At 44.8% G+C, this 17423-nt stretch overlaps 1 protein-coding gene across 1 annotated transcript in view; it reads right to left on the bottom strand.

Moving 5' to 3' along the window:
• Positions 1-17423, bottom strand: part of CMBL (carboxymethylenebutenolidase homolog) — a 471498-nt gene that overhangs the window by 209419 nt on the left and 244656 nt on the right. Inside the window, exon 3 of the mRNA XM_086965292.1 lies at positions 9986-10093. Coding sequence (XP_086821418.1) covers positions 9986-10093 — 108 coding nt within the window. The remainder of the gene's footprint in view (positions 1-9985; positions 10094-17423) is intronic.

Genomic DNA, 17423 nt, shown 5'->3' with positions numbered 1-17423 from the left:
TGTTTCCTTGCTTTCTCAATCTGTGGACAATATTGGTTGGAGCAGCTCCATTTTTGCCTTTGGCATATATTAGAATATACAAAGGCAGTTTGTGGAAAAAGTGACATCAATTGCCCAAAGGTGTCCTTTAAAAGCATTTCCAGACCTACCCCAGTCAAACTGCTTAGGTCATTGCCACCACAGTGCACAATTATGAGGTTAGGGTGTTGGAGATGCAAAAAGGATTTTACCAATGGCATCAATTGTTGACATCTCAATCCTCTCTGGCCAATCCACATAATATCCACATTTGGTAAATCAAGGTTGAGAAAGCATCTATTTGCTGCATACCTTTCAGTCCAGAAAATATAGCTGTGTCCTACAATCCATACTCTAAGCATTTTGAAGGGAGATCTGGTTGTATTCGGATGGGCTATGGAAATGAATTGGCAGTTTGAAGAGTAGGAGTTTAGAAAAAAACTGCAGATGAGATTCAGTGCACTTGAAAAAAAAGAAATGATTGGTGGTTTCTGAAAATTCAACATTGAAAACTAGGGTGCATGGTACTGTTTTTAAAAGGAGAAATGCTAATGGTTGAGAAAAAGTCATTGAAAGGAACTTCGCACAGGATAAGCTGGTATATTGAGAAGTCAAACACCCTTGCTGGTTTGGTTTGCAACATTTTGTGATGAACTGTTCACCTGTGTGTTCAGTTAGGTGTTCTATGGAGTGTTACCATGGTAACAGGCAGAGAGAGCAGTGGGGGAAGGTTGAACATTATGTGATTTTGAAAGTGTAGAAATGTATAACCAATTAAAATGTTAGTTTGGTTTTGAAATCGTGTGGGAAGAAATTTCATTGGTTATCTACATGAATATGTGTGGAAAATGAGAGGGAAGCAATGCCATTCTATGGTTGCAGTGACTGGTGCACAATTCAGAGATTCTGCTTAAGAAAATCTGGTGTGTGATTGACACTGTTCTAAATTTACAAAAGCATTTTTAAAGGTCAGTTGTAAATTTGTAAGGGGATCTATGTTGTGCACTTTAAGTTAATATGAAAAATGTGTTATAATGTAGAAGCAGGAGTTTATTTGAATAGAGTCTGATTCTGAATTTGTCTGCTTTGGGAAAAACATTGTGATAGGAGCTTTTGGTATGTTAATGTGTTGGATATATTTTTTGCAGTACAGTGCTGTTGTTAAAAATGTAGAGTGTGTACATGAAGTGGTCTAACCACTTACACACTTTTATATGTGGAGAAGTGTGGCTCACTGGTTAGAGCAGGCAGACTCTGAAGCAGAGGTCAGACCCGGGACCAGGGTTCAATTCCCGACGCGGCAGGGTCTTGAGCTCAAATGTCCATGGACTCGATAATTCTCGCTTCGGTGCCTGACCTAATCATGGGTTCACACTCTGCAACTCTGGGCATTAAGCTTGCTTAATCTCCACAACGGCCCCCCCGCGGCGGGATGCCTGGCTTTCACCTTGGGGATGCCCTGTAGGGGCTATCTCACAGGGAAAAGCCAGGACGGGTTCCCAAGGCAAGCGCGGAGATACCCCTTCAGGGGTCGATTCAGGCGCTATATAAGAAACATAATAATAATAATAATAATATCAGGGTTAGAATTCTCAGATAGTCTCCTTGTAGTCTAATAAACATTTTGGGTGTGCTGCACAAAGGCCATAGAAAATCTTTCAGTAGCATGTGGCAGAATAATTTGCTTAGTTGATGTGTTTGCAGACATGGGAATACATGTGTTCATGGAGTGAGTTAGGCTTTAGGACATGCAGTGCGTTCTAGTCTTAGCCCTTGCATGATACAATACACTGCCCAAACACAACTGCATTGCTCTAAACTCAGAAATATCAGTCCCACCTTGATCTCCTACACTGTCTGAACACCACTGCACTGACCTAAACCCTGAAACACCATCCCTAGCAAAACCTGCTAAACTCTTTCAACACTACTGCACTCTAAATCCTAAAACAGAACTCCCAGCAAGACCCCCTTTCACTGTAGTAATCATTTTACTGAATTGCAAGGGATACTGTCATGTGTCTAAGATCACAGTGTGAGTCAGTATTCATTTCAGAAAAATGTGGCAGAATAATTTGCTTAGTTGATGTGTTTAAAAATATGGGAATACATTTACTCATGAAGTGAGTCAGGCTTTAGGACATGTAGAGCTAGAAAGTCCTATGTAGTATGTGTGTCAGGCCTCTTAATTCCCAAATAGGCACAATGCTGTGTAATAGAGATCCTGGGTGTGCTGTAGAAATGCCATAACAACTCACTCTGTAGCATGCAGTAATCATTTGAGTGAAATGCAAGGGATATATTTATTTGTAAAGAATCACAATGTGAGTCAGTGTGTTTTTTGGAATATTGTGACAGAATCCCATGCACGGTGCATGTGTTTGCAGACATGGGAATACATGTGTTCATGGAGTGAGTTAGGCTTTAGGACATGCAGTGCCTTATAGTCCTAGCCCTTGCATGATACCATACACTTCCCAAACACAACTGCATTGCTCTAAACTCAGAAATATCAGTCCCACCTTGATCTCCTACACGTTCCGGACACCACTGCACTGACCTAAACCCTGAAACACCATCCCTAGCAAAACCTGCTAAACTCTTTCAACACTACTGCACTGCTCTAAACCCTGAAACAGCACTCCCAGCAAGACCCCCTTTTTCTGTAGTAATCATTTTACTGATTTGCAAGGGATACTGTCATGTGTCTAAGATCACAGAGTATGTCAGTATTCATTTCAGAAAAATGTGGCAGAATAATTTGCTTAGTTGACGTGTTTAAAAATATGGGAATACGTGTACTCAAGGAGTGAGTTAGGCTTTACGACATGCAGTGCTTTATAGTCCTAGCCCTTGCATGATACCATACACTGCCCAACACAACTGCATTGCTCTAAACTCAGAAATATCAGTCCCACCTTGATCTCCTACACTGCCTGAACACCACTTCACTGACCTAAACCCTGAAACAGCACTCCCTGCATGATCTCCTACACTGCCCGAACACTGCTGCTGTGCCTTAAACTCTCAAAGAACACCCCCTGCTATACCCCCTACACTGGGTGAATACTACTGTAGTTTTCTAAACCCTGAAACAGCACTTCCAGCAAGACCCCCCTTTCACTGTAGTAATGATTTTACTGAATTGCAAGGGAGACTGTCATGTGTCTAAGATCACAGTGTGAGTCAGTATTCATATCAGCAAAATGTGGCAGAATAATTTGCTTAGTTGATGTGTTTAAAAATATGGGAATACATGTGCTCATGAAGAGAGTCAGGCTTTAGGACATGAAGTGCTAGAAAGTCCTATGCAGTATGTGTGTCAGGCCTCTTAATTCCCAAATAGTCTCCATGCTGTGTAATAAAGATCCTGGGTGTGCGGTAGAAATTTTTGTCAAAAGGAGGGAGGAAGACATTGTGATCACTTGATCAACAGACACTGTTTACCACTCAGAGTGGTGGCAGGTCCAGTCACAGCGTGTGTCCGTATCTGAGAATGCAACAAAAAGGGGGTTGCTGGACTGTTCCAATGGAAGATTGAGGGAGATTTAACTGGCGTGACCAAAGGTGTAGGAGTAACACCCTGGGGCATCCATTTTGTTGGATGGATTTGCCTCACACACCCAGAAGGGTGTCATGCTTCATCATCGGCGGTTGCTCCTCGTCGGGGAGGCGGTGCAATCCCCGACGGGCTCACCTCAAAGAGGGGCTCTTTGGCGGAGATCTTTTTATCCAACAGCCTTATGGTGAGGTGTGGGTGTGTGGGCGGGGATGGTGTGTGGTAGTGAATGGGATATTAAAATGTAGCTAGGGGTACCGGAATTCACTTTATTCTGGGGGTCCCCTGGCTGCAATTAAAAATAAGGGGCTAGTTCACTAGGTGTCAACAAGTTAGTTCAGGTGACTCTAGATGAGACTAGGGGTGAAGGTGGTCGACATGTTTCTCGCAATGGGTAATTGCCCGCGATTCATCAGGACCTTAAGAAGGTGAAAAACAACATGCTAGTGTCATGTGTATACTGGTGTATGTTACCTCTGTGGGTTGTCCTATGCCTATACATAGGGAAAAAATTAAACAAACAATAGTTAAGAAAGTTTGCAATAAGGAAGAACAGGTCACGTCAATCATAAGATCTGTGAACAGTGTGGCATGCTGTTGGTATTGTGGAGCGTTTTGACAAAACCACTGCATGCCTAGTCAATTGCGTGTGCATAGTGTAGATGGTGGAGCACACACTACTACAACCAATGAGCTAGTGAGGAGGGTTGTGGGGTGGAGGAAATTTAAATGGTTAAAAAGGGTTAAAATATTTAAAAAAAAGTTGTGCAGCAGCTATCCAGGCTAGAGGCATTCACCACCTGGGTTCTTAGCATGTGCAGGCATTGAAAATAGACAGAGAGAAACACACACACACCGTTTATAGTTTAATGTGGCTAAGTGCAGAACACACATAAACTCTGTGACTAGCAAAGTTGTAAGGTCATAACGGTTTTAAAGGTTTATATCCCCTACTCACCCAATGGTCTAGAACTAAAAGCCATATGAGGGGTCGGCGGGGCGAGACATCAGGGATGAGCCCTTGGGTTTTAGCTGAAGTAAGGACGAAAATAGCGCCAAAGGGTTACCTAAAGGTGAGTAACTCGTTAGAACCAGAGCGGTCCTATATATCTTGCCCTCGTTTCCCAATTAAGCACTCACCTCGAATCTCTTGTGTCCATGCTCTGTGACCTACCCTTCTCCGCCGAGCTCGAGTAGATGTGTGAGCTCGGCAGACGGGGTTATTTAACCACAACAAACCGAATCGGCGCGGAGGACGCGTCTCCGCCCCCTGACGTGTCACGTGATCGCGGCTGATTAAGTGGCGGCCATCTTAGACTAGTGTATCGGCGTGTTTTAGGCTGGTAGCTGGTAATAGCTAGCTTCTGTTACCTACAATCATGCTTATGCAAGCGAGGACCATGAAGGATAAACCAGTATAAAGTACGTGGCATTGGCAAAAGTTACAGGTATCCATTTATGGATATGTAATATGACGCCCAGATGGGTCGGCCTAAGTGACGCGTCAGAGCCCCTGGCGCCGTGTCACGTGGTGTAGATCGGTGTCTTGGCATCATATCGAAGTGGTATGTCAGCGCCTGGAGCACTAGTTCTTATTAACTGCGCCTAGTACTGCTAAACCATGTGTAAAGTTAGAGAAGCCCTGGAGATAGGGCAGTATCTATATTGTGGCGCTGGGGGATCCATTGACTTTCTGGTAACGTTCGGTTTGTCGCCTTGCTTCGTGTGCCTTAGGGAAGTAGAGACACAGGTGTAGTTGGCACAGAGAATGTACCGAGTTATAGTCTGGCTGAGTGAGTGGCAATAGGTTTGTCCATGGTGTCCCAGGGGTTGGGGAACTATGTCTAGAGTATGTGTGGTGCACATGGTGGTGTGGTACCAACGGGGGCTGGTATCAGGTGGGAGTTGGAATTCTCAGTGTGGCCCACTGATAGAAACCTGGCAATATTACAAAAGTGGCAAGGTGCAATGAAAGGGACTGTATGGCTCAAAGTGAGTGCCAAGGAATGTCTTCGTTGAGACCCTGCTTATCTGAAGACAGTCGATGGACCCATCTCTGTTCCTTCTGAAAGAGGGCATTTTTCGGGCAGTTGGGGCTAGATTCTAATACTACCCACTTCATAGATTCTTAATCATGGTTGTGGTCTACATAATGTTTGCACATTTTTGTGTGAGTCTTCTTGCAGCGGAAGTTGCTGCGATGTTCAATTATTCGGGTTTTAACGGGACGGTTTGTCATCCCGATGTACTGTAAGCCACAGGGGCACGTGAGCAGGTATATACAGTGTGAGGTGTTACAGTTTGTGTGGTGTCTGATTTCCCATGTGAAGGTCTCTGTGAGTTGTATGGTTTTGGCTGTCATGGTGTATCTGCAGACTCCGCACATCCACAGGGATAATGGCCCGTAACCGGAGGTAAATGCCACAATGTCTGTTGGGTTGCCTTTTTGACTCTCTTGGGTCTGGTGTTTATTAGGATATCCTTCAGGTTTTGCGATCTCTTGAAAGCGAACCTTGTGCGGTAGAAATGCCATAGAAAATCTTTCTGCAGCATGTAGTAATCATTTCAGTGAATTTCAAGGGATATTTTTATTTGTGTAGGATCAGAATGTGAGTCAGCGTGTTTTGGGGAATATTGTGACAGAATCAGTTGCTCATTGCATGTGTTTGCAGACATGGAAATTCATGTACTCATGGAGTCAGTTATGCTTTAGGACATGCTGTGCTTTATTTTCCTAGCTCCTGCAAGATACTGTACACTGCCCAAACATAACTGCAGTGCTCTAAACTCGGAAATACCAGTCCCACCATGACCCCCTACGTGCCTGAACACCACTGCACCGTCCTAAACTCTGAAACACCATCCCTGGCAAAACCTGCTAAACTCTTTCAACACTACTGCACCACTCTAAACCCAGAAACACCATCCTCAGCGAATGCCCCTATAATGTTGAAACACAACTGCACTGCCCTAAACCCTGAAACAGCACTCCCTGCATGATCTCCTACACTGCCCGAACACTGTCGCTGTGCCTTAAACTCTGAACGAACACCCCCTGCTATACCCCCTACACAGGGTGAATACTACTGTAGTTTTCTAAACCCTGAAACAGCACTCCCAGCAAGACCCTCTTTCACTGTAGTAATCATTTTACTGTTTTGCAAGGGATTCTGTCATTTGTCTAAGATCACACTGTGAGTCAGTATTCATTCCGGAAGAGGACCATGCTGTGATGAGGAGCCACCTGCGGACTCCTCCTCCGCTGTAGGGACAGATCAACAACCCCCTACTTGTTGCCTTATCCCCTTCTCTGTTTCCAGCCTTCCACCGGACTGAGCGGGATGCACTGGCCCTTTAATTTCTCTTCACCCTTGGCTTCCGCATCGGATCACTTGTCCTCGTCAGCTGATCCCGACTCCGGATACGGATACGAGCTGCAGAGGAGAGTCACTAGCCTCTGCTCATGTGATAACGGCGTCCTGGAAAACCGAGAGAGGAGCGGAAACCTTCTTTGTATCACCGAGACTCGAGGACCAAGGAACCTGCATCGGGATGGAGCTGGGAGCCCAACGGGAGGAAGAGGCACCATCCCCGAGCGAGGAAAAGAGGGAACCAGACCCCTTCTGGCAAAACGCCAGAGCCAGCCACGGCCCAAAAGGGTCGTGGCTTCTGAAGGTACGGTGCCACCTGGGGGCCGTGTGAGATAAGGGGAAGGTGGGAGAGAGGGGCGGGCAGTCCGACTAGTGGGAAGCTTAGCCACAGGTAACTCACTTCAAAAAGATAGCGTGTCTCAATGTGACAGTCGGGTGCAAGTCCTTCACTCCTTTTCACCTGTATGATTTAGTTAAAGGAACGCCCCCTTACTGAGTCTTTCTTTTCTTTTTTGTCCCGGCAAATACAACACGGAGCGAGGAACCAGAGCCTGCTGTGTTAACGAAGCGGAACCTCATGGATTAACTCTATACTCTCTGAAGAAAGAGAGTGAAGACCCTACTAAAAGACATTCTTTCTATCATTTGTTGTTCATCATTATGGAACTTCGGCCAATAAACCCTTATTTCTTTTTGAACTTCCATATCGTCTCCCTGTCTACTTCTCCACCGCGTTACACATGCCCAGAGCTACATGCTTTTTTTTCTTTTTTTCACACCCCTACGCTGACCTCGTGTACGCCGGGCCAGCCCACTCCGCTCACGCTTACAGGGTGGTGGGGGGGTGGGGGGGGGGGGGGGCGGGATTTAACCAGCGGCATTTTTGAGATCCTCCCCACTAGCTGGGGTGAAATGTCGACATGGTTATGTGTGTTTTTTGCATACTGCAGTCTGCCCATCACATCCACGCCACACTTGGCAATGGGTACCTTCTCATTCATAGGTCACTTGCCTCCTTCGCAAATGCCTGGTTCCCACCTCTCCCCACATTCAGATATTGTGTGGCTGAGGTGCCATGACGTTGATGGCTCATGTACATGACTAGCCCATATTCCCACAGTAAGTTGTGCTGTCTTGTCTGGTTGGTGGGCATGTTGTTTGGCACGTTGTATGTGAGTTTGTAACGTGTTCATTCCCAGTGGTGTGCGTTGCATGATTGTGGAGGTCAAGTGTGTGTTGTGTTTCATTGGTACTTGCCAATGAGCAGTGCATTTCCTTAGGTGCCATCCTGGTAGCACTGATTGCTGATGGACTGTCGGGAGATGTCAGAGCCATGCACACTTCCTGGGTGGTTGTCTTTGACGTTTGTGGAGATTTCCCGGGAGACCGCTATTGCATGCACATTGATGGAATATTTGTGCTTTCTGATGCGGTTATTGTGTGCAGTTTTGCCAGGGGGAACCAGTAGGACACATGTGCAGTCAGTTGCACCCACAACGGGTGGAAAGCCAGATATGGTGTGGACGCCTTGCTTGGTCTCCATCTGTTCCTGCGCAGTGTGTGTGAAGTATGGGTACTGGGATGCCAAGCTGATGATGACATCCAGGACAGGTTTGTGAAACTTTGATAGGGCTCCTCCGACTCTGACAGTTGTTGGTTGGTAGGTACCAGAGGCCAACAGGTGCAGCACGGCCAGCAGCTTTGTCTGAGGTGGGATGCTGGTTGTCCCTTTGAGCCTGTGGTGTGTAATGTCATTTTCTGGTGTTGGGTGTGTGAGGTTGGTGCGTTTTCAAGGGGCTGCTGTCTTTGCCTGTGCTACCTCAGTGTTGGTTGTGTGGGCAGTGGGGGTCCAGGGGGGTGGGGTGTGGTCCTTGGGGTGGTGGCGGTGGGTGTTGTGGCCTCTCGGGGGTCCGGGCAGCATGATCAGTGGCTCCATGACATCTGTTGTTCTTCAGGTGTGGCTGTGGGCTGGTTTCCCTTTCCTGGTGCAGGCTGTCGTCCGACTTTGCACCAGGTCAGAGCAGGTGTTTATTTACTGCTGCTAACGAGCCATATTGCATGTGTTGTGATCTTATCGCCAATCTGGTTGGTCGTTGAGTATGTGGCGAAGTGGCGTTGATGTGGCTTTTTGCACGGGAAGGCCTACTCTGCATCTCAATAGCGATAGTTGCCAGGGTCATCTGTGGCGATGTGTTTTGCAGCTGCTATCGCAGGTAAACTGGTGCTATGGGCTGTTAGCACTGGCTTGTGAATGGGGTGATACATTTATCGCGACTTTGGCTGCGATAAAATGCCGATAACTCAGCAAAAACTCCTTGAGAATATGCCCCTTTGATTCTAGACTTGGAGACTGCCGGGCTGGTGCAAATGGAGGTAGTGGACTGACCTGGTACCCAGGCCACCTAGAGAGGTAAAACTCAGATAACCACAAAAGTAATGGGTAGAATGCTTGGAAAAAGTCTCAGACACTTCCAACCTTTTAGTGTCCTAAGATGTACACACCAATCGATCGCCCCTGAGCTCCCTTTGTACCTACCTGTTCCCTCTCAGAAGTCTCCTCAGGTTCTTTCCTTCCTGGGAAGATTCACGCCTTCCAATGAGTGCTGAGCGTCAGCTTCCTGGAAGATCCTCTCTCGTCCTGCAGCTCAACTCTAACTCTCTCTCCAACCCTCAGAACATTTCGCTCAGAGAGGACTCCGACCGTCCCAGCTTCCCATCCACCCGCCGGGGCAATTGTTTGCTCACAGCAGGAACATTAGCAACAAGGCTTTGCGCAAGTACACCATCAAACCATCCTGGTATTTCAGAAGTGTGCATGTCAGTTACCTACTGTCCATTAAACCGAGTTCAACAATGCCATTCAAGAGACTCAATGAGAGCATGCACCAAGAAACTTTTCATCCTCCTAATTATGATATTCATACCAGAAACCTTGACACTGCAGGCTTTCTCACCATGTACGTATCTAAAATAAACTGCGACATAGTTCAACATTCTTGTCATATTAAGGTAAAACATTAGTTAACATACAACTTACTTGTCAATTTGCCTTGGCTTTCGAGTTTCTAACCATTTGGTAAAGGTGGCCCAGTCACTAGAGGGAGTCCATGGCTCTTGTCCAACAAAGAAGTCTGGGCAGATGGCTCTGTATTAAAATAATGCCAATATTAGCACCAGTTTACTAGTTCTGGGATACATTGGTAAAAAGCTCCTACGCCTATGATTCTAGATGATGGACGATCTTCGTGTGCAGGGAAATTGCAAACATTCCAGCAGACGAGGGAAGCGTGCTCGATACCAGAAGGACACATGTTGGGATAAAACGCATGTGATGCACTCTCTTGGGCAGAAAGAGACAGAGCCACAGGTACACAAGCTACTTCACACTCTAATGGGACTGGGGAAAGGCCCAAAGGCAAATTCCTTGATCTACCAAGCCCGGCTTCCCAAACGTTACATAACCTGGAGAGTTTTCATAAAAGAAGATATTTAATAGATGATCAACATAGTAATCTCTCAGATGCCAACACAGGGAACACATCGTTCTACCCATTAAGAGTCTCAAGAAAAGCACATTTCAAACATATTCAATGTAATTGAAAACATTGCACCTACCTTATCCCCTCCATATTACATAAAAATATCTGTGGCTACCCCCAACTTGCCCAAGATGCTGTTCACCACATGCTGACTTTAATGTCCCCGATTGCTCATTCAGCCAAACGTATTGGCCCCATATCACTACTGCCTTTGGATACCACAATTCTTTCATACACCAAGAATACCATTTTTGACCTGATACCATATGTTAAAGACATAAAACAACAGCTCAGGCAAAGTGATGCAGAACAAGATATCACAAAATATCCATGTCAAGATGTCTGCCCCCTCTCCAAAGCTAGAAAGCTGGGTATCTGGTGTGAGTAAATGGTCCACAGAACATGTGCAGCGTTGGGGGACTCCTCCTCCTGCCCCCTACGAGAAAGCATAAGCATCCTGAACCTTCAATCGTATGGGGAACAAAGGGTTACACGGTGACAGTGGTTCCACCGGTGAAGTCGGTTTGCCAGAGGAGGATGAGTCCAGGCGGGAACACGTGCACCTGTCAGCGTCGTTTACCATTGTGCACGTGCACTGATAAAGCGATGTCAATATGTACGGTAATGCTTTTCCTTTGACTACTCATATTATTGAATGCTTATATGTGCACATTGTTTCTCTTATGGAAAATCAAGAAAATGTGGCTTTTCATAAAAGAGTGTGGGAAACCCTGCTACTGAAGTTTAAAGACGCAGAAGATGGGCCAGCCCTGGGGAAACCTGATGTCCCTTCCAGGATACAGCGGCAGGCAGTCCTTATGGGGCATTGTCTCGGAGGGACGATAGGGCACATCACCTAGTAGTGTTTGAGTAAAGGAATAACTTACTGTATGCATGTTTTTATTTATATTGATTCCACGTATCCGTTGGCATAAACCAAATGATGTTTAAACAACATAAACCAAATGAACTATTGAAAGAGGTCTTTATCCCGGGGGCCTGAGTGTATTTTTGCCAGGTGATTCGCTAGTACTGAATATGGCTTTGCAAAAACACCAGTTAATTAACTAATCTGCATCTTTATTTGAACGATGAAGCTTTATTATTATTAATGTGCAGAGGTTAAGATGCACTAGATATGTGAAATACACATACGACATGTAGATTAAAAAACAAAAAAACAAAAGCATTGCAACTTTTGGAAACAAAAAAAGAATTACACTTGGCATCTCTGGGGAGAAGCTGAACATAGAATTCCACTATTTCGAAAATATAATTCCTACATCTTTGTAGTGGAAGTTCTAGTTCATCATCAAATGACTTTATTTCGCATTTAAGAAAAATGCACAAAAGTACATAGGACAAATAACATTTCAATAAATTAAACCAAAAAAAAACCTCATAGGCATATATTCTTTCTTAAATTCCTAAAAAGATAACAAACATCACATACAATTAATTTCTATTAAAAAGGTTTACATTTGATTGGCGATTAGCTAGACGGCAAGTTTTTACAGCTGCGCATAGAAATGAGACCATTACAAAACACACATCTGGGGCCGTATTACACATGGCTGCGCTGGCGCTTGTTGTCGCTGTGGGCCAGAGTATGTTTGTGTTTATGTACGTATGCGTCTGTGCGCCAATACAATATGCAATCAGACGCAAGCGCACATAAACAAAGAGCTCAAAGTCTGCGCCAACATCAAGGTGCATTACAAACAGATCCTCTGTAATGTGATCGGCGCATACTATGGCACACAGTGACTTTGCGCCGGTGCAGTCATGTGTAATATGGCCCCTGGTGTCTCTAGCTGTTGCATAACAGACAATGCTGTAATATGGCTGCGGAAGCTACATTTCTATAAAAAGGGGATAATACATCTCTTTCTTTTTAAATAAATGAGAAACAATGTGTATTTGGTAAAAGTGTGAGAAATATTATTACGTTTGCGGTATCGTATCGTATCGTAAGGGGTGCTTATATAGCGCACTGACACCATGGGTTTCCTGGCGCTGGTTGGAAGTAGAGGGGACAGAACGACTAACCAGAATGAGGGAAAAGCCAAGGTTTTAGAGATTTGCGAAAAAGAATCAAAGAATTAGAAGTTTTAAGAGAAAGAGGGAGAGAGTTCCAGAACTTGGGGGCCAGGTAAGCAAATCTCCGGCCTCCAGATCTGCAGAGCTTGTAAGAGGGGACAGTTAAGAGATGAAGATAGGAGGATCTCAAGTTGCGGGACGGGCAGTAGGGTAGAATGAGAGATTTTACAAAGATGGGACAGGAGCCAGCCAGGGATTTGAAGATGAGGCAGCCGATCTTAAAGGCTGCCCTAGAGGCGACAGGGAGCCAGTGGAGTTTGATGAGGAGGGGCCTGGCAGATTGCCACTTCGGGATCCCTAAGGCCAATCTCGCCGCCTGATTTTGGACCACCTGTAGTCTGCCCATCGGTAGTCAATAGAAGTCTAGTATTTAGATATAGGTAAGCAGCAGATCCCTACCTATTACCACTTGAGTAAAGTAGCTACTCCATTTTACGGTTATCCACTCTATGCTACTATGGTTTACGCCACTCCACTCTACACCGCTCCATTCTATTATACTCTCCTCTACTCTATATAACTCCACACTATAGAAGTTTACCACACTTCATAGCACTCTTTGACATTCTACTCCACTCCATCCCCATACACTCTACTTCCCAACTCTGTACTCCACTCTGTGCCCATACAACACCCTCTACGCCGGAACCACAGCCAAGCTACAGAAAAGACTACAACGCATCCAGAACGCCTCCGCCCGACTCATCCTGGACATCCCTCGACGAAGCCACATCTCCGGCCACCTGAGGAACCTGCACTGGCTCCCCGTCAACAAGAGGATCACGTTCAGGCTCCTCACCCACGCACACAAGTCTCTTCACAACCTGGGCCCCAAGTACCTCAACGACTGCCTGACCTTCCACACGCCCACCCCCCAGCTACGGTCCGCCAGCCTCGCCCTCACCGCCGTACCACGCAGACGAAGAGCCACCGCCGGAGGCAGATCCTTTTCCGACCTGGGGGCCAAGACATGGAACTCCCTCCCCATCCACCTTCGGCTGACCCAGAACCACCTCGCCTTCAGGAGACAACTCAAGACCTGGCTGTTCGAGCAGTAGCGGCCCCCTTCCCCCAAGCGCCTTGAGACCCTTCCGGGTGAGTAGCGCGCTATACAAGTGTTATGATTGATTGATTGATTGATTTATGACACAGAATTCCACTCTGGTATACCGGACTACATTCCAATTTATAATAGTGTACTACATATGCTACACCAGTATACTCCACTCCATTCCTTTCTTCTCTATGACACCCCAATATGCTCTATTGTACTTTACTCCACACTAGGACCACTTCACTAGATTCTACTCCATTGTATGAGACTTTACCTCAGTGTACGCTACTATATAACAATCCTCTCTATGCTATGTCCACTGTTTCACACACTACTGTACTCTATGCAACTCTACAATATTCTGCTACACTGTATGCCCCTCTCCAACACTTTTCTCGTCTATACCACTTTACTCCACTCTATTCTACAACACTCTAGCCCACTATACAACACTGTAGGCAACACTGTAGGCAACTCTTTACATGCGACTGCACCCCACTCTACTCTGACACAGTACTCCACTCTACTCCACTCCACTCTACGCCATTTTATGCTATTGTGCTTAATAACACTGTACACCACTACACTTTATAAAAATCAACTAGCCTGTATGCAATTCTGTTCTACTGTAGTCTACATAATTTTCCAATACTGTACAACACCCCACTCCACACTACTGTACAACATGGTGCTCCAATTTATGACACTTTACTCAACTGTATACTACACCACTCCACTCTACTATAGTCTACAACACTTTTTTCCACTCCATGACACTTTACTCCACTGTACAGTACCTCACTCCAGTGTACTCCACGCTGCTACACTTCATCCCACTCTACGCAACGGTACTATACTCCACTCTACTGTCCGACAATGTACACCTCTCTATGGCCATCCACTATACACCACTGTACTACACTGTATGACACTCAACGAGACAAGAACTCTTAAATGTATTTCACACCGTTAAATGCTTCCCCTTCAAAAACTGCTTTAACCTTACATCTCTTTCACACTGTTTGATGCTTCCCAGTCAAAAACTGCTTTAACCTTATAGCAATTCATCTGTATGCCTTCTTCAGAGAGAATGAAGCCCAAAAAACTGAATCTAGTTCAATTCGAATTTCTCAAATGTTTGCATACACTGAATGCTTCAGAAGGTAAGGCAATGCCTCCTTGAAATATCTTCGATGTTCTTTCACAGAGTTAGAGAAAAATAAAATGTTATCAAAATAAATGACTTATTGATCCAGGATATCGCTGAAGATGTAATTTACTAAGTGTTGGCATGCAGCCATGACATTATATAGATCGAAAGACGTGATGAAATATTCAAAATAGCCATACCTGGTGTTAAAGGGGATCTTCCACTCATCGCCGTCTTTGATACTTACCAGATCGTATGCTACGGAAATCCAGCAGGCTTGATTTTGTCCGGTAAGACCGAGATTAAAGGTAAGGGATTCTGGCTGTGAACAGCTATGTTTTTAAGTTCACAGTAATCATGACACTGTCTGTAAGACTCATCTGATTGAGGAATAAAAGAAGATGGGGGACCCAGCTTGAGAAGTAGATTATATGATGAACCCTTTCTTAAGGTTTTGGCAAGATATGCCTTAAGAATTGCTCATTCCTTGAAGGTCAAAAAATAAATGCATCCAATAGGAATCACTGCCTCCAGAACCAAATCAATGGAGCGATTATAATCCCTATGTGGTGGCAGAGAGTGAGTTTGAGCTTTACTAAAGACATCAACAAAGTCCTGATGCACCTCAGATATGGCAGATAACAATGACTCCTCTTGTCTCAATGCCAGACATACAAGGGTCTGGTATTTATGCAGATCACCTCTTAGAAAGCATTTCTGACAGTGTTTATTTATTTATTTATTGAGTTTTATATAGCGCTGGCTAGACCCGGAGGTATCAGAGCGCTTTACATGAGGAAGAAGCATTGTTTCAGAACATGGTTCCCTGTTTTTGTCAGTTTTTAGGTCTTGTCTAAAGCCATTGTAAGCTGTCTGTGAGGGCTCATGTCAGCACACAACACATATACCACCACAATATACTAGGAACAAAATATAAACAGTTGAAGATTTTTTTGGACAACCCCTTTCAGCCATTGGCTACAGTGGTTCAGTTGACATCAGGAACTAGTTGATAGGACTGGTCATCAAAGTTGGTACCAGACTATGGCATTTCGCTGACTGGCCTGCTTAAAAAGTCCACATACACTCTTAAAATTGCCTTGTTTACTTTTTTCTACTTTTTTTTATTTGTATCTGTTGAAAAGGCACCTGCCTCCATGCACACTCTGTCATTAAACTCCCTCCACCGACCCATGTCTCCTTTTTCCCAGCGCTTCACTTCCTACGTTTTTTTTTTTTATTAATTTATCCCAGGCCCAGCACCCGCATATTTCTGCCAAACCTCTCAGTTCACTTTTTTACTTTTCAGTGCACTGCAGTTTTAGTCGTTCTGGCTCGGCCAGCAGCCATTTTGTTGAAATTAATCAATTATATAAGCCTTCCAATTAATAGTAGGATTAAGGATTCACAAACATACATTGTTCAGCACAATGGGAAATGAGGAGACATTAATAAATCGAAAGTCAGGTTTGTGAGATATCTTCCGAGGTTAAGGGTTTCTCATCTATTCCAGGAATGGGTACCACATATGTCTTGTTCTGTACAGGTATTTCTGCCATCTTCTCAATGTATAGTCCATGAAACAATCAGATACTTCACACTGAATCACAGCCAAAAGAGTGTACTGAACATTATGTGATGTCACTTTAACTGGAAATAATAATGTGCTTGTGAAGGTGCAAACTCTTTTGACACAGAAAGGTCTGTCTGCAATTTGCAAGTCAAGGACAGGCCTGCTCGTTTTCCAGCAACTGGGGGCAGCTTCTTACAAAATGTCCACATTTACCACAATAAAGGCACAGCCCTTCTTTGCAACGATGAATCATCTTTTCTTTGGTTAGTGGACTTTTCAGATTCCCAATATGCACAGGTTCCTGTACAATTTTGTGAGGCCTGTTAACAGGGGTAAACCGTGTCTGGGATTTGAATCTGCTGCATTTTCACCAGCCGGCCATGACAAGACTTGTGGGGTCGGCATTAGAAGGTTAATCTTACTTAACAAAAAGGTTTGTTCTTGGCAAGCCACCTCCAATTCACGCTGAATTTTATTAATGGCTTTTGCCATAGCCTGAAGTTGGTAAACACGGGAATCCATGAGCATATGTGGCCCTGGCAAACTGTTAGGAATGAGCCTATTCTCTCGACGCAGAGCTTGGCTCTGAATTTACACAATAATCTACCAATCTGCCCCTAAAGACTTCTGGAGACGAAGAATGGTAAAAAAATCTCAGGTCAGGTCGGAATAGGGAAAGAGGGGTGTAGGTGCATGGAAGGTGAAAGAGAAACACACCACGCCATGTAGGACACGTCAAAGTACATTCTGTCTGTACACTCAGAAAAGGACAGCTTGGACTCATAAATACATGTAGGTTCAATTCGATAATAAAGGCACTTAGGGCACTTGGTGAAGGTTAGGAAGACCCAACTTGATAGGTCCATTGCTGCAGTCTTTAAGTTTGCGGCAAAATTAGGCTCTAAGGGCAATCTGTATCAAGAATTTCGCTAAATGGTATGTATCACACAAATCTGCATGCAAAATAAGGGATCGCAAAATTTGCGATTCCTTATTTTGCAATTGCATTTAAGGAAACACAAATTTTGCGATTCCTTAAACGCAATGTAAGAAGCACAA

The sequence above is a fragment of the Lissotriton vulgaris genome, chromosome 4_1, assembly GCF_964263255.1.
Source record: "Lissotriton vulgaris chromosome 4_1, aLisVul1.2, whole genome shotgun sequence".
Lineage (NCBI taxonomy): Eukaryota > Metazoa > Chordata > Amphibia > Caudata > Salamandridae > Lissotriton > Lissotriton vulgaris.
Note: the sequence above shows the minus strand (reverse complement) of the source record. Positions and strands in the feature narration are given on the sequence as shown.